General features: G+C 58.2%; 4 protein-coding genes across 4 annotated transcripts; 2 read left to right on the plus strand and 2 right to left on the minus strand.

The window, feature by feature from the left end:
• Positions 1-377: 377 nt before the first annotated feature.
• On the minus strand, positions 378-3,233 carry K437DRAFT_258576 (Na+/solute symporter). The gene is made up of 4 exons (XM_013386029.1): positions 2,045-3,233; positions 927-1,959; positions 789-845; positions 378-707 (listed from the first exon to the last, which is right to left on the minus strand). Exons 1-4 carry the CDS (start codon positions 2,841-2,843, stop codon positions 578-580), a joined length of 2,019 nt encoding a protein of 672 aa, XP_013241483.1. The 5' UTR covers positions 2,844-3,233; the 3' UTR covers positions 378-577.
• Positions 3,234-3,893: 660 nt separating this feature from the next.
• Positions 3,894-11,016, plus strand: K437DRAFT_295800 (uncharacterized protein). The gene is made up of 3 exons (XM_013386030.1): positions 3,894-6,175; positions 6,240-7,333; positions 7,391-11,016. Exons 1-3 carry the CDS (start codon positions 4,003-4,005, stop codon positions 10,766-10,768), a joined length of 6,645 nt encoding a protein of 2,214 aa, XP_013241484.1. The 5' UTR covers positions 3,894-4,002; the 3' UTR covers positions 10,769-11,016.
• A 393-nt stretch (positions 11,017-11,409) lies between these two features.
• K437DRAFT_258579 (uncharacterized protein) lies at positions 11,410-12,730 on the minus strand. The gene is made up of 2 exons (XM_013386031.1): positions 12,180-12,730; positions 11,410-12,082 (listed from the first exon to the last, which is right to left on the minus strand). The coding sequence occupies exons 1-2, from the start codon at positions 12,545-12,547 to the stop codon at positions 11,755-11,757; spliced, it is 696 nt and encodes a 231-aa protein (XP_013241485.1). The 5' UTR covers positions 12,548-12,730; the 3' UTR covers positions 11,410-11,754.
• Positions 12,731-13,929: 1,199 nt separating this feature from the next.
• K437DRAFT_264240 (Rho GTPase activation protein) lies at positions 13,930-16,245 on the plus strand (the record flags this gene model as incomplete). The annotated part of the gene is made up of 5 exons (XM_013386032.1): positions 13,930-14,001; positions 14,110-14,812; positions 14,914-14,937; positions 14,971-15,017; positions 15,112-16,245. 5 exons carry the CDS (start codon positions 13,930-13,932, stop codon positions 16,243-16,245), a joined length of 1,980 nt encoding a protein of 659 aa, XP_013241486.1.
• Between the last annotated feature and the right edge of the window lies 1 nt (position 16,246).

Here is a 16,246-nt window from a genome sequence, read left to right on the forward strand (position 1 = left end):
CAGCCAATGATTGAATCATCATCAGGCATCAGGCACATTATCACAGGCGCTGCATTGCAATTGAATCAAGTAAATCACGTAAGGCACTTTTTCAGTCTTCCAACATATCATGTATTGCTTGTCTATCATAGAAGACAATCGAGACTGCGAGATCCATGCGAGGGCTCGTCATAGCGCAGCAATGTCCGGTCACGGTACACAACCAAGACGACCAAGGATTCCACCATGGCTCGAGAATCCTCGTAGAGGCTCCATTCCCCCTGCTCCTGCTACTAGGCATGCCTTTCACTCGAGGTCGCTTCCTTCCTTCTTCCACCCTACTGTCTCCAGGCTGGCCATGTTTCAAGCTCCAAGTGATCGTATGCACTAACACACAATTTGCATTGCACTCGTCACCTCGGCCTCTCGACCACGGAGCAAATCGGCTACAGATCGTTGACGATGCGACCGTATATTTCATGATGCAAGGCGAGACACCTAACATATACGTCACCGCCCTGTCATCACGTAGTCACAATTACACTTGCTACACTGTCTTCCTCTAGCTTTGGAAAGCAAAAAATTGCCAGCTTGTCTGTCACGACGAAGAAAAACTCCTCGAACGACCATTCAGGTCAGATATGATGCCGCTGCAAATCTGGCCCATTGCTTGACGCGACTCCCAGATGGGCAGGACGATCACGATGAAGGCGGAGCAGAACAGCCAGCTGAGAAGAACCGAGAAGGAGCTGTAAGCGCCGCTGGAACTCCTGCGTCTCTTGCCTTATGAAACGGGATATCGAACTCACAAGATGCAGATGCCAATCCAGGCACCAAGACCCGCGGGCGAGAAGGTCTTCGCGATGCTTTGGCAATATAACCAGCGAAAGGCCCATCTCAATAATTTGTCGAAGGCAACCTGACCCAGGCCAGCGATTCACACTCACATCGACATGCACGGCACGAAAATAAGCAGAGTGAACGTCAAAGGGACGGTGACCATGACTGCTGTGCGGAAGCTCTTCTGCAGCTGCTCGTGGTCAAGGCCGGCGGAACGCACGTGCTTGTGCGGATCGATCTCGTTGAGCTTGACAGTTGCCTTTTCAAGCGTTGCGGGCGTCTCATCGACAGCCTCCTTACAGCCTTCCTCCATCGCACTGTCCGCCGGCGGCGAGGTGGTCGTGCTGTCGCTCACCTCGGTGTTGATGGCGCGAGTGCCCTCGAACGAGTAGTTATCGGGCGTGATCAGCGACCAGACAATCGTGACGATGGCCGGTACCATAATCGAGACGACGTTGCCTACCACAAGAGGGTTGTCTGCGCCGGTGGTGTCGACGGTGAGGCTGCCTTCCAGCAGCGAGGCACTGACAAGCCAGGCGATGATGCCAAGCGCAAGCCCCGAAAACATGCCAACAAGCGCACCGGTTCTGTTGGCCTTGCTCCACACAATGCAGCTGAAGATAGGAAAGACGGCTGGGGCAATGATGATGCCCATGAACGTGTACAACCAGCCCATGCTGAGGTTAATCTCGTAAAAGATCAACCCGAGGACGCCCAGCGCGACCGACCAGGCAGCGACGGCCACGTGTGAAACCCAGAACAGCTGCTTCTCGCTTGCCGATGGCTGAATGTACGGCTTCCACACGTCGAATGTGAACACGGACGAGACGGCGATCAGCTGTGCAGAAGTCGCGCTCGTCACGGCGAGGTATAGCATAACGAGCATGGCCGCCGCCCCGCTCTTTCCGAGCAAGGCTGCTGCTGCTGCAGGTGCTGCCAGGCCCGCGCTGACTTCAGAGGCCGACAGATCGGCCATATCTGGGTCCTTGCCGTACAGCGCGCGTGCGGCTAGACCCAGCGAGGAGGCAGTTACCATCGGCACGGCGAACCAGGCGACGCCACCGAGAATGAAAGCGCGCGTAGCGGTGGTCGGGTTCGATGCGATGCCGCGTTGGTGGTAGCTCTGGTCAGCGAAGACGGCTACACAGCAAGGGAAAGGGGGGAGGGAGTTCTCTCAGCACATATGGCCACGTTCAAGTCTTCGGAGCGGGTGCAGAAGACTTACTTGCAAAGTTACCGCAAATGTTAATGATGCCAAACTTGAGCCCGTCCAGCGATCGCATGGTGATATACGACCCTGCAGCGTTGCCCGAGACTGGGGCAGCGCTGAGCAACAAATCGTGCATGGCTCGGGGCGAGCCGATCTTGCCAGACGTGCCATAGACGGTGAAGGCAAAGGTGAGGATGATGCACACCAGGACGGCAGTGTGCGTCCAGTCTGCGATCAGCGTACTACGCATTCCACCAACAAGGGCATACACAGCGACAGATACTGGGGTCAGGAAAATCGCCGCGAGCGTGGGCATGCCAGTCAGCTGGTTGACAGTCGCTGAAGCGCCGAGGATCAGCATGCTTCCGACGAGGATATTTGTGGCCAGGCCGAAGAACAAGAAGGACAGGTGTGCAACCGTGCCCCAGCGCTCGCGAATGATCTGGAGGTATGTGTGCGCAAAGGGTGCGTTCGACTTGGTCTTGCTGGCCATCATTGCAAAGAGAAGAACCTGAACCGTCGCACCCGCGGCGTACCAAAATGGGCCTGAGACACCGTAGCGGAAGGCGACGGTGGATGATTGCAGCAAGGTTGCGGCCCACGTCCATGCTGAGACGATACCTGCTGCAATCAAGCCCGTCTTGACGGAGCGTGAAGCGGACGAGAATTCATCGTTGGTCTTGATCGAGACCTCCGTGTAGCGCTCTTGCACTGCAGTCAAGCCGAGCATGAACAGCGCAAAGCCGAAACCCAAGGCGATTACCACAGCCCAGCCTGCCGAAGGCGACAGCACTTGTGCGGAAGACGACACCATGGTGCGAAACGGTGCAGGGAGTAACTGGCTGGGCTTGACCAAGCGTGGTGCTTTGGATGATGGCCGCGAGGGAGGTGATGTTCAAAGAGCAACGTGGGAGACCGATGTTTTATCCGTCCTTCCTCATATCAGCACATAGGGCCATCCTGTATTTTCCCGTCGACTTTCCCGTGAGGCTGCGTTCCTGATAGCCGTGTGATCCTCACGTCCGAGTTGCCGGATGTCAGAGCTTGGAAGAAGCAGGTTAAAGCCAACTGGGTTCGCCAGTACATACAACACCTTTATCAGTATCTTTGCAAATTGGGTTCAATGCACAGATCAATAATTGAATGCTTGTCCCTGATGGTTCAGCCTGTGCCACTCCTCTGGCGTCTGCGGAGGCCTGCAGAGACAGGTGTGAAAGTCATGAACATATAGCCGAGGGAGAAGCCAATGCTGAGAAAAGTCTTCTCCTTATCTCGCGAAGATAAAAGATAACAGGGGCGGAATGCCAGAAAGAGAGCACATATGGCTTTTGCGTGTTCATGACTTTCTTTCCGAGGCAAGGCACGGTAGAATACAGCGGAACTAAACCGATTAATACTCGGGAGTCCGAAATTACATGCGAGAAGAGCCTGCCTGAAAAGTCAGCAGCATCGAGATTCCCATATCCAACAGGCAACAATAAACATGACCTGACTCCAAGCCTTGGCATTAACCTATTGAGCAGCGGGGGCCAGGGCCAATGGGAAAGAGATTAAGCCATATGTTGAGCTTTATATGCGTGTATCGCAGTGGCTTGGCTGATACTCTGACGCACTTTGCTGCTGAAAGCCGGAGGTCAAGAACTTTCCGTTGCTTTACCTTAGACCGGTGGATAATAAGCTATTATATAAGCAAAATCCATAACCCTATATACATTCACGTCGTATGGCCGCACGCTTCACACGTGACGATCAAGGAATTGGGAATGCTGCACATACGAAGAGAGAGACCGATCACAGATGCGCAAGCTTCACGCGCTGCTTCAGCTTGGACCTTGCTGGTTGCAAGCCGCAACTTGCAGTATATAAGCCTGCATCAATGGACTGGCGAAACTGTGTCTGCCGTGGGACACGCATTCCGAGTTCGTCGGTCTGGCGCGCGAGGTCTGTTGCGGCAAGCAATTGAGGCCGCAACGATGGATTCGTATGAGCGCGAGCTTGCCGATATCCTTTCGGATGGCGACGACAACGGCGACTCGTTCGTATACCCCGGCTCCAGTACCAACGTGCAGCACAATGATGCCAATGGAAGCTCGCCATCAATAAGCGGCAGCCATTCGATTTGTTCCTACGGTACGCAAACGAGCTTCAGCGACGCAAGCTCGACGATCAGGGCCTCCTCATCATATAGCCATGGAGACTTGTATCCTGAAAGCAAAGAAGATGCAGAAGGTGAAGTTCCGGCGGATGCAGCTGCATGGGATTCGTTGCCTGATGAGGCGACAAGAAGGAAGAATCAATTCGAGGAGGCAGCGCTAGAGTGGCAGCACGATCCAAGATGGGAAGGTGAGGAGGAAGGGCCTTCCCAATCAGCCGGACCCGCTTCCAAAGGGAAGGAGAAGCTGGGCTTGTCCGACTACGAGAAGAGAATGCGCGACATCATGGGTGATGATGAACATGATGAATCGGAACGATATTCGAAAAATATTGAGCGCGAACAAGAAGCGACAACTCCACGCCCTCTCCAAGTGTCATCATTCGCCTCGCAGGCGCAGACCTCTGCCCTTCAAGAAGCTGATGGCGAAGCCCAAGCATCCGGATCGGGCTCAGAGGACGATGTGGATGATGGGATATTCGTATTTCCTGGCGCTGCACCCGCCTACCGAAAACAGCCGCCAAGTCCAGAGCCTTACGACCTATCGTGCAGCGCTGCAGATGGAAAGGCGCGGTCGAGCGCAGGAGTCAAGTCAAATCCGACCGGCCGGCCGGATGATTCAGTCGACTCGATCGTGTCGGATTCAGTGAGGTCTGAAAGTTCAGAATTGCCGGATGTTTCGGTTCCAAGCGGAAATACGGGCGAACGGTCGTCCACATCTACCGAAGCGCCGACCGTGTCACCCCCTCCTGCTCGGCGGAAAGGAAAGAACGTGCCGTCGATGAGAATTGCAGCTACGGTCCCCATTCAAACGTCCGCAGACAGCTCTGCTCCGCTGCTATCCAAGATTGGACCTCCTTCCAGCGCGGGGCTCTGCAGCTTTCGCGTCCCCTCCAGCTCCTCGACGGCATCTATCGGCAATGGATCCCCCTCCAGTTCGATGTCTTTCACGCACAGCTTCATCAGCATGGGCAGTTCCCACAAACGTCAAGGCAAGACGGACTTTGTTTCACGGAGACCGAAAGAGTATCCTAGTCTCTCGCGACTACGAGCAGGCGCGTTCCTCAATGGGGAAGGCTCTTCGTGCGGCGACTCAAAAACTCCTTCGGCAAGGTCTTCTCAGCTGGACCTGAGCTCACATCTTGACGGCGTTGATGCTCAGAATTTTGAGGTTCAGCCTGGCGGACTGGGCCAGCGCAGCGTCAGCGTTTCCAGCCTCGCTGGTTCCGTGTGCTCCGTATCGCAGACCAAGGCGACCCGGTTCTATCCTTATGGTGCGCCCAATCATCAGTCTCCCGGGGCTGGGCCAGATGCCCCAACGCTTGACCTCACTGTGTATGGGACCATGACCCCCACAATGTGCTCAGCCACTACATCACAGATAGCATCAGCGGAAGCATCCGCCGCAGGAGCTTTGAACAGGCAGTTTGATGGGGCGGGTGTGCCACTGACGGTGGAGGCAGGTGAACAGCTCATGGAGCTGCACGGCAAAGATATCTTTCGATGGGGTGCTTTGCGCAAAGTCAGCAACCACGTCTATGGGCAGAATGCCAGCTTCCAATGCAAGAGGCAGCGAGATGACAAGAAGCAGCAGGCGAATGGGAAGCAGCCGGAGACCAGGGCGAGGGGCGAGGAAGCTGCTCTGTCAGAGAAAGGAGTGTCGCAGACCAATACACTAAAGGGGGATCATGCCCGCTCCGTCAGGGCACGAGGCTCACACGACGAATCATTCTCTGCTGATGGAGAGGCAGGTATGGAACCGTTACAGCCCATGAATGACAGCGAGTATGAGGCCAGAGCATCGAATGTACCGGGTGTGGACGTTTCGCAGTCCACAAATGGCGGCGACAGCGCGAAGGCTCTACATGAACCGGTGAGGCCTACCGTCTTGCGCGCGAGCAATGGTCTGATTGCTGTCGGGATGAGCGACGGCAAGGTGATGGTCTTTGATTACGCTCAAGCCCTCATCGGGACGTACGGGCCGAAGAGTATTAGTGAGTGCTGAAGGGAGACAATTTCCCATCAGATCTGGCTGACCCTAAATCATGATGGCAATAGCCGACGCAGGGGGGATGGTTACGGCTCTTGCCTTCTCGCATGACCACACTTTTCTTGGGGTCGGCCACGCAGAGGGCCACATTGCCTTGTATAACCTTGCCAAACATGCAGCACCCGCACGGCATGTGACGCCCGCTGCTAGTGCTGCAATATCCACTGGACGTAATGAAGGCCACCTTTCCGGAAGCAAGGTCATCCACCTCTCCTTCGTCGGGGCCCGACACACTGCGATTGTATCCGCGGACAACGCCGGTCTGAGCTTCTACCATTCTTTGGGCAAGATTGTCGGCATCGCTTCGGATGACACTTTACGCATCTTTGGGCGGTATCCACTGCATTCACCAGCGGTGAAAGCGTCTGCAGGGGGGGCTACTATTCAGGAAGGGATTCACCATTCGACCATCTTGGATATGGCGTCCCTTCCGCTTGGGGACGTGCCACACATCACCGATGGCTACCTCTTCACAGCCGTTGCATCACCGAACAAGATCGTCCTGTGCGGGGTGAAACCCTCCGCGAGGACGTGGTGGCGTCGTAAAGGGCATGCGCGGCCGCGACAGCAGGAAGACGCTGTCGAAGATATGCTCGAGGAGATGCAACATGGTGGCCATACAAAGCCGAATGGTCTTTCATCAGTGGGACGTGGGCATGGCTTCGACGCTGATCCAGCCACGGCATCACTCTCGTGGAGAGTCGCTACGGCGGCTGCCGCGCCTGTGCTCGCATTCAGCCTTGGGCGAGAAGTGTCGCTTTTGGAGCTTCATGGTGTCACTCTTGAAACTCAAGGCAAAGTGCGCGAAGATGTACAGCTTCAAGAGAGAGACACATACGAGCATTCCGAGCCGGTGCTGGCCTTGCGCTGGCTTACGGGTGAGCTCCTACTGCTGCTTGGCAGTCGCTCAATCGCTGTATTCGATGTGGGAAGGTGGCAGTTGGTAGATGAGCAAGAGAAAAACGAGCCAATCAAGAGTTTGTTACCTCAGCAATGGCATCCTAGTAGGGTCGTCCTTGGCGAAGCATCGTCGATCATGCGATACCCAGCGAAGATGGTTGGGAACAGCCTTAGCATTACCGAGGGACGCTTGTTCTTGCTCGTGAGTGTTTAGGCACCACTTTGAACGGAGCCGAGACTGATTTTTTCGATTTTGCAGGGCTTTCATACGGTGTATGTGGGTAGCCTTCTATCGTGGGCAGATTGCATCCTGTCATTAGTCTCATCGGGCGACTTTCTGTCTGCGATTCGACTATGCACCGCTTACTACCAAGGTACTGCGCCAGGCCTGGCTTTTGGACTCCCGAAGGACGCGGCAACGCGACAGTCGCTCGTAGGAAGTCGGCTGCGCGAACTGATGCGAGCCTCCGCTCAATATGTCTTTAGCGAGGATCGTTTCACCGACATGACCCACGTATCCTCTGATGGGCGCGGCGTTGACCGCACTGCGATTTTTGAAAATATCGCGTCTGCCTGCGCCGAGAGCTCGTTGATCTTGGACGACATGCACTTCCTCTTCAACGACCTCTATGACCTTTACGCCGACAACGGCATCGAAGGCATTTTCGTCGCGCAAATGGAGAAGTTCATCCTCAGCAATCGCATGCGACGCCTCCCCCCGGAAGTTATACAGAAGCTTATTCTCTTCCATTGCGACCGCGCAGAGTTCACGCGCGCAGAAGAGATCATTTGGCACGTGGACGTACCCTGCCTTGACCTCGATCAAGCTCTGTCAGTCTGCAAGCAGCACGGCCTTTACGACGCAATGACGTACATTTTCAACTCTGCCTTGGGAGACTTCGTCACGCCGCTACTCGAGCTCGGAGACCTCATCGTCCAGGTGATGCACCTCGAGGCCAACGACACACAAGAGGAGGAACAGCGCATCGGGCATGCGTACAAAATCTTCTCATACCTATCCGTCATTTTGCTTGGTCGCCAGTACCCGAGTCAGAGCAAGCTCGAGGAGAATGTCGCCAATCGTGCGAGGGCCGAGGTCTACGGGTTTCTCTTTGCAGCGACTGCCCAATCGTGGCCTGAGGCATACCGAGCGCGATTGTCAGCTGCGGCCCCCGAAGGCAACATGTTTGACTTGGACTATCCTGCCCTGCGCCTGCTTATATCCTTTGATGCGGAAGCATTGCTGGACGCCCTCGACATTGCACTCGAAGATCCATACCTCGAGGAAGAAGAGGCGTCGCAGATCACTCGCCAAGGGATCATCGACGCTATGATCCACATTGCTAGTGCACTGCCAGGCAGCGTCTTGATTGACATATTTATCGCTCGCAACGTCCACAGGTACCCGCAATTTTTGCGGCTCTCAGGCGCAATCGCTTTCAAGATCCTCGAGCGCTTGTCCAAGCAGGGATCCGACCAAGACCGCGAGGACCGTCAACTAGCAGCTGAGAGTCTTCTGGCAAACGAAATTCAAGGTGGCCTAAAGGCGTTGCTCGATGACTTTGAGGCGGCGGGCTTTTTCCGAATCCTGCAGAGGGCGTATCGCAGAGAGAAGCAGTGGACTCGATTGGTGGCCATGCTTCTTCAAGATCCTGAAGCTGAAGACTCGGTGTTCGGCGAGATCCAGAGCATTTTCGCGCAATGCTCTCGCAAATCCCCGATGCGCAAAGTTCTTATTGATCAAATCGTTTTCTCCTCACCGCGGCTTGCGAATATTAATGTCGCGCGCACGGCCCAGCTCATCGACTCTCGAGCGCCAGATAGGCACGGAGACGTTGTCGACGCGTTGAGCGATAGGCCAGCCCTTCAGTATTCGTACCTCAAAGGTATCCTAAACCCAGAATACGCCAGGGAACAAGCGGAGCGAGAGTCAAAAGCTACTCAGTTTCCGGATTGGACAAAAGAGGAGTACATTACGTTGATGGCGACCTTCGAGCCCGGCAGCATGTTGCGCAACTTGGAAACGCGCGAGCCACATTTTTTCGATTTGGATCATGTCATGAACGTGGCCGAGTCGAAGAAGGTATACGACGCTTTGCTCTGGACAGTCAACAAGACTCATGGCATGGAAGCTGCTATGGACCGTTTAGACCGTATCATCGCACAGGAGAGCAGTGCCCTACAGGCCGAGGATGATGGGCTTACGGGTGACACGTTTGCATCCTCGCGACTACATACCGCCTTCGACTTTGGTGTCCGCTTGTGTCGGGACGCGCCAGTCGACGCAATCGGAGAGCAATGGTACCGCATCCTGAGAGGTCTGGTCCAGCTTACGCACAGTGCAGCTATCAGTCAGAGAGCAACAGCGATGGCGAAAGCAAGCACCAGCTCGGCAGCAGCTGCTGCTGCACAGGGGATCGTGCAGGATTGCCTCTCGTCGCTGATCGCGTCTGCGTCTGCCGAGCAAGTCTCCTTCCCGACACTGTTCCGTCGCCTGATCAGCCATCAGGGACATGACGACATCCCAGCCGCAGCACAGTACTACAAGGATGTGCGCTCCGTACTGGAGAGCATGTTGATGGCGCATCATCTGCGCACAGATGAGATGTCGATCGCAAACCGACTGTTCGACCGCGACATCTCTGGTGTCATGCATGCGCTCACGCGCGAGCGCCGGCGCGGCTGGCGGCCCATTTCATTCAACCAGCGCTGCATGCGCTGCGGCGGTGCGCTGTTCGGCAGCAACGCGCCGAATGCCAACGTGGCGAGCACGGAGTCTGCTGCTGCCGACACTGCTTCCCCCCGTTCCCTTGCTTGGCGCAGCTCCGCGTTTTCCCATGCGCAGGATGCGCGTCGCGCATCACTGACTGCGAGAGGAAAGTCGAGCGTAATTAACCTTCCGAGCCGCCCCACCAGCCCGTACCTGGAAGCGTTCCCCAGCCCGTCGATTAACAAGGGTAAGGCGCCTGCACGGGGCTTCTTCCCTTCTGCCCGGTCTGGCTCTCATGATGGCACCATCGGCCTTGGCAAGCCGGGTGGCAGCGGTGGGGCCGGCAACGACGTCAACAACAGCAATGACGCCGCCGCCGCCGCCGCTGCGCTCACACCTGGAGGCGGAGGCGTCTCGTTAGACCCACGATCCGACGGCTTTTTCACGCGCGGCTGGAGCTACCACCAAGCGACATCCTCTTCGGCGCCGATGGACCACTTCCCCGCCAGACCGAAGCCAAACGACGACCAGAGCTTCCTGGGCGTTGCACACGACGCCGACGTGCCGAGGGTGGCACCTGCGCGGTCTCCGCTTGAGCGTTCGCGCGGTGCTTCACTCGGCTCAACCAGCAGCGCAGCCGGGGCTGGCTTTGGCTTTGGCTTGGGGCTCAGCAGTCTCGGCGATGGCGAGGCCGAGGAGCGTGACGACGTCGCATCTGCCTTTGCCGTCCGAGCAAGCTGGCGCACCCTGGATTGCAGAGGACGCGCGGCGGGCGATGGCGTAGTAGGGGAGGAAGAGGAAGGGCAGGAGGCGGAAGAGGAAGAGGAGTGGCAGAGCGAGTTGCGGCGCAGGCGCGCGGCAGTGGTCATTTATCGCCACGGCGAGGCCTGGCACCAGCTGTGCGCGCCGGAGCAGTACTATGCGTAGGGGATGCGCCGCTCGGCCCGGGCCAGCGAGCTTTGTGCGCTTGCTGCGCTCTTTCCTTTGGGGTGGGGAGTGTAAGATGCGATCGTCGCTTGCTGTACCTGTGCTTTGACTTCTTGAACTCCAAGAAGAAATCACCGTGATGAATAGTGGGTTTGACTCTCTTTTCATTTGGCTTCAACGTTATGCCCTCTGCTATGGCTCTGCATGTCGCGGATGCTAATCTCATTGCATGCACCATTGGGGATAGGATGCAGCCGGTCCAAGACTTTCTTCATCTTGAACAGCGCGACCTACGTTGCGCTCGGCCTGCCAATTGATCAGTTCAGCTGACATCATCGAATTGTTGCTGAAGGAAAGCAGAGTTGGACATTCAGGCGCGGACGAAGCGTTCACACCCCACCCATCGAGTGCAGATGGCGCCAATTGCGCTCACGACGAGCGAACGAACGGTTTGGATACTCAAAAGTTAAAGCTGGCCGTTGCGATGTTGGCGGATGCCTTGGTCAAAACGGAAACGATAAAAGAAATGAAAACGAAAGTCCCGGGGAGGCCACTGTGGGCATTCATATCTTTCAGCCTAGCCTATGCAGCCCGCTTTGTCGCGCATGCATGCGCATGAGCGAGTGAATCGGCTCTCGGCTGCGGGTGTGCACGTTCCATGTCTGCATGACTGAAGCTGCGTAAGATAGAGTACAGTGGACGTGTGTCGCTCGCTCACATCAGGACCGTGGCGCGCGCGCTGTGAGCGTAAACGAATCATTGTTTGCTGGGAATGGAAGTGTCTACGGATGTATTTCTGGGTGCTTCGTCTTGGTTTTCTTATCCGCTTTTGGTCCGTCACATGCGCCTGAGGCCTGTTTAGTTGCTCGCTGGCCCAGTCTGCCGACCTGTGTTCTGATGCCGCGCGACGAAAGGCATACACGAAATGCCTGGCCGGGTGTCCGAAGTGCTTGTCAGACTGCCGACAAGGTAAGTGGGTAGGCATATCAAACGCCGGCGAGGCCGAGCATACCCGTCTCGTCGCGGACACGCGCGACCTCGCTGCTGGAGAGGTGTCGCTTCTGGGACAGGAAGAAGTCCTCCCACAAGCGCTGCACCTCATTCTCGCCGGGCGAGCGCGCGTGCAGTATGCTCAGCGACGTCGTGCGGCTGTGCTGTGGGCGCGTCGTGGATGGTGTGGTGGAGGGTGAGGAGGAGGGAGGCGGTTGGTCCACGGCCATGGCGTTCGGATTGGCCTGGGCCGAGGTAGGGGGGGCATTCGACGTCTGGAAGTGGAACTCGAGAAACGAGTGCAGTGCAGACCAGAAGGAAGGGCTGCAGGTGGGTCCCGATGGAGAAGGAAAGGGAAGGTCAGCTGTCGCATCTGATCGGGGTGCCAGTGCCAGCGGCTGTTGCAGGGAGAGATGCTCACTCTGTCACCTTGCTGAGATGCAGGCGACTGACGCTGCTAGGGCTGCTGGGCGGCGGCGTGTACATTTGCGGTACGCTCGTAGTCGCTGCCGCTGCACCGGAGCCCCCTGCGTCTGCACCTGCATGGGACCCTGACCATGCGCCTATGCCTGTGCCCCCGGCCCCTGCAGCGGGGCTGAAGCTGAGCGCGGTGCCTGCGCCTGAGCCGGATCTCGAGCGGCTGCGCGCCGAAGGCGACAGCGACATGGCGGAGGAAGCGGGCATGGCTTGGTTGTCCTCGACATCTGTCGTCAGACGCAGCTCGGGCACGGACACCTGCGACGGCGTGCGGCCGTGCGCAGCTGCTGTTGTGGCCGCTGAGGCGGGCATCTTGCGTGGATCCGTCTGGGCCGTGCCGCGCGCGTCGATGGGATTAGATGAACGCCGCCGACTGCCGCGGAGCGCGGAGGAGAGCTGCTGCAAGTGCGTCCGAGTGGATGAGCTTGTCACTTTACACGTGGGAGTCTCTATGTCGCGCTGGGTGACGGCGGTGGGAGACAGATGAGCTACTCACGTAGCATGGGAGAGATGAGATATAAGAGTCCAGGTGGGATTTGGATGGGCCTGGATTGCATTGTGCTTTGGTCACGTGGTGGCACAGCACCCTCCCCTGTCCGCGTGCATGATTGAGCTGCTGCTGCGTGGCGCCGTGTGGTCTAGTGTGGTGCGCTATAGTGCCATGGCTCGTGCACTTGCCCCTAACAGCTGTGCCGCAGTGCCACCACCCCCACTGCACTTTCCTTTTTTTATTTTTGAAATAATAGAATCTTAGCGCTTTGGTGGACACTGCTGTAGTGTGCGTGCCTCTCTGGCAGCCAGTCTCCGCCTTTGCCACATCCTACCCATTTTGTTTTGGTTTACGTCGCAATCATCTCCCTCGGAGATGGTGTGCACGATTAGACCAGACTCTTCCTGTGCCGCAAGAGTCGACGTCTCGCTCTATATGGTGGCACCACCCAACGTTCCGCTCCTCCCCCTCCCTTGTACCCGTCGATGCTCGATATCGTCAGCGGGCAGCACTGGCGCGGATCCATCGGAGCTGCGCGCTCTTCACGCGTCGCTGCCAACACCACGCGCTCCATATCCTCTCTTTCACATACCCCACCTCGCCGCGCGCTCCCCGCATCCCCCACTTTATCTGATCGCGAAGGACAGCTTCCTGGCTGGACACCCAACACACCCCGCACCATCTGCAGGCCGCATTCTGACACTGCAGCAAAGCAAAGGGCGGATACTCCTGCTCGGCCCCGCGTCGCTGTCCAAGCAAACAGCCCTGCCGCGACGAGTGGGAGGTAAATGCACACTAACCGATCCTCGACTCTGCTTGCCACGCCCGTGTCTCAGCCAGCAGTCGTTACTGTTTGCCTCCTCTGCGTCTCGCCGTTCCGCCGACACGCTGAAACGTATGCCAAATACACAAGACGCCCGGCAGCGATCTGACACGCCAACACTGCCACCGCGGCCATCCTCCCACGCCGCGACCTCGGTTGCGACAACTGCAGTCCAGCCATTGTCTTCGCCTCGAATGCGCCTTCCTCACCCAGTGTCCTTTCTCCTCTTTGTCAGTGCCCGGCCCAGGGACGCACGCAGCACCCAGTGTAGTGCGGCCGTCTCGCCTGGGTGCTGTGCCGTACACACACGATCCGACAGGAAGTGCAAGGCAAGGAAACGAAAAGAAAAAGCGTAGCACTGGAATCGGTGCGTTGTCAAAGATGCCGCTCTCAACCGTCAGCTCCAACTCCTCGGATGAGCGCGAGAACACCAAGGCGGGGCTCAAGGCGTGGGTGAGTGGGGCCAAAAAGCGGCGTGTACGGAGCGTATACGCCGGGCCGATCAAAGCCGGATGCTGACGCTTTTTTCCGCGTCTGCAACCGACGTTTGCCTGTTACCAGTGGGCTGGATTCACCCGCAAGGGCGCGTCTCCGATGAAGCGCGCCGCCTACCTGTCTCCCTCGGACGCAGCCAAGGGCGCCAGTGGGACGAGCAGCACCAGCGCCGCTTCTGGCTCTGCAGCCTCGGGCGGCTCTGGCGCCAGTTCGTCCGGCGGCCGCAGTGGTGGTTGCGATGGTGGTGCAGGCCGCGTGTTTGGCGTACCGCTGCGGACATCGCTCAAGTATGCCTCGGTTGCCATCTCCATGGCCGGGCCGGACGGGAACCAGTACGTGTGGGGCTACATCCCCGCCGTTGTCGCCAAGCTGGGGCTGTACCTGAAGGAGAACGCGACCGAGGTCGAGGGTGTGTTCCGCATCGCGGGGAGCCAGAAGCGGATGAAGGAGCTGCAGGAGCTGTTCGAGCGGCCGCCCAAGTACGGCAAGAACGTGGACTGGACCAAGACGCCGTATAGTGTGCACGACGCGGCGAGCGTGCTGCGCCGTTATCTCAACCACATGCCTGAGCCGATCGTGCCGCTGCACCTCTACTCGGAGTTCCGCAACGTCATGGTGAAGCGCCCGTTCAAACCAGACGCCGCCATCAAGACGTACCGCCTGCTGATACAGAGCAGCCCACCTGCCAACCAGTACCTCCTGCTCTACGTCCTCGACCTCCTCGCCGTCTTTGCGCGCAAGAGCGGCAAGAACCTCATGACGTCTGCGAGTGAGTTGCACTGTGTGCAGCCATACATAATGCATTCACCCCTCCCCTCCCCCCCTTCCACCCCAAAAAGAATCGCTGACGATTCATTGTCCGCGCCGCAGATCTCGCCGTCATCTTCCAGCCGGGTATGTTCTCGCATCCCTCCCACCTTCTGTCAGCCGACGAGCATCAGACCGCGGTGCAGGTGCTAGAATTCTTGATCGAGGTGCGTCCAGTGCCGGCGTTCGCGCGGCCATGCGCTTTTGCAAACATGAACACGAGCGGCTGATGCTCCTTCTTCTTTTCATTCCTCCCCGCAGCACCAAGACCACTTCGTGCTGGGCCTATCGCCCCCTCCCCCGCCGCACATTAAGCCAGAGGAGCTGACTGCCGTCTCGCGCGTGGACCAGGCGGCCGCCGCCGTTGACGATGAGGCACTCCTCCCTTCCGACTCGGACGAGGATCTGGGCGAGCTGCAGGCGCACGAGGGCGGCGGCGCGGCGATCGCGCGCAAGGCCGCCGCCGCCGCCGAGGCGGACGCGGCCGCCAGGCGCGAGAGGAAGGCCAAGGGTGGCTTCCTCGCTGCCGCCATCGGCAAGCTGGCGTCCACCGGTCTCGTTCCGCCGCCGCTACTTGGCCCCTCTTCTTCTTCCCCGCAGCAGGACCTTGCCGCCTCCGGCGCCGAAGCGTCGTCGACGGACATGCATCGTAGCGTCAGCGCAAGCAGCGCTGCCACCGCAGCAGCTGAGAATGGCACCTTTTTGGAAGGCCGCGAGGTAGGAGGGCCTGCTGATGCTATTTTTGGCGGGCGCGCGCCGGCATCGTTGTCGTCAGCGAGCGGCATCGGCAGCAGCAGCGTCACCGCCAGCGGTGCCACTTCGCCACCGCGCTCTCCCCTGCTCAGCGGCCTCATTCGCTCTTCTAGCAGAGGCAAGGGCGTTACCAACAGCAACAGCAAAACGAGCGCGCCGTCGAGCCCGGAAGCGTCCACATCTGGTGGTGTCCGGCGGAGCAAGACTACGCCGACGAAGAAAGCAGCAGTAGAAGGAGCAGCGGGCAAATTCTCTTCTTCGACTTCTTCGCCGCGCGCTGCCAGGCGAAAGCGCAAGCACGAGGCGACGCACACAGCGGCTAAGCAAGTCGACGAGTTGGGGCTATCCGCAGCACCGGCATCGACGTCCGTAGCAGCGGCGACACTTGCCCCCGCATCTGAAGCAGCGCCTCTTGCATCTGCAGATTCCGCGCCCCCTCCGGCCGCAGACGCGCCTGCAGAGGCAACTACGGCGGTGGCAACAGCAGCAGAGGCCACTGTCAGCGGTATGGCGGACTCGAAGCAGGCCGACGCAGCGACAGCCGCTGCTGCACCGAAAGAAGCCTATCAAGATCGTGGCCCAGTCAAGCTGCTCGATGCCAGTCAACCAATGCTTGGCGACCCTGCTGCACTACCGCCTTGAT

Source organism: Tilletiaria anomala, assembly GCF_000711695.1.
Source record: "Tilletiaria anomala UBC 951 chromosome Unknown K437scaffold_88, whole genome shotgun sequence".
Lineage (NCBI taxonomy): Eukaryota > Fungi > Basidiomycota > Exobasidiomycetes > Georgefischeriales > Tilletiariaceae > Tilletiaria > Tilletiaria anomala.

Excerpts from the sequence above, each read along its gene's own strand:
- K437DRAFT_295800 (XM_013386030.1), top strand. The coding sequence starts at position 4,003 with ATGGATTCGTATGAGCGCGAGCTTGCCGATATCCTTTCGGATGGCGAC. Across the intron at positions 6,176-6,239 it reads GTACGGGCCGAAGAGTATTA|CCGACGCAGGGGGGATGGTT; the intron begins GTGAGTGCTGAA and ends TGATGGCAATAG. Across the intron at positions 7,334-7,390 it reads AGGGACGCTTGTTCTTGCTC|GGCTTTCATACGGTGTATGT; the intron begins GTGAGTGTTTAG and ends TCGATTTTGCAG.
- K437DRAFT_258576 (XM_013386029.1), bottom strand. The coding sequence starts at position 2,843 with ATGGTGTCGTCTTCCGCACAAGTGCTGTCGCCTTCGGCAGGCTGGGCT. Across the intron at positions 1,960-2,044 it reads CATTTGCGGTAACTTTGCAA|CCGTCTTCGCTGACCAGAGC; the intron begins GTAAGTCTTCTG and ends CTTGCTGTGTAG. Across the intron at positions 846-926 it reads TTCGTGCCGTGCATGTCGAT|CATCGCGAAGACCTTCTCGC; the intron begins GTGAGTGTGAAT and ends ATATTGCCAAAG.
- K437DRAFT_258579 (XM_013386031.1), bottom strand. The coding sequence starts at position 12,547 with ATGCCCGCCTCAGCGGCCACAACAGCAGCTGCGCACGGCCGCACGCCG. Across the intron at positions 12,083-12,179 it reads CATCTCAGCAAGGTGACAGA|CCCTTCCTTCTGGTCTGCAC; the intron begins GTGAGCATCTCT and ends ACCCACCTGCAG.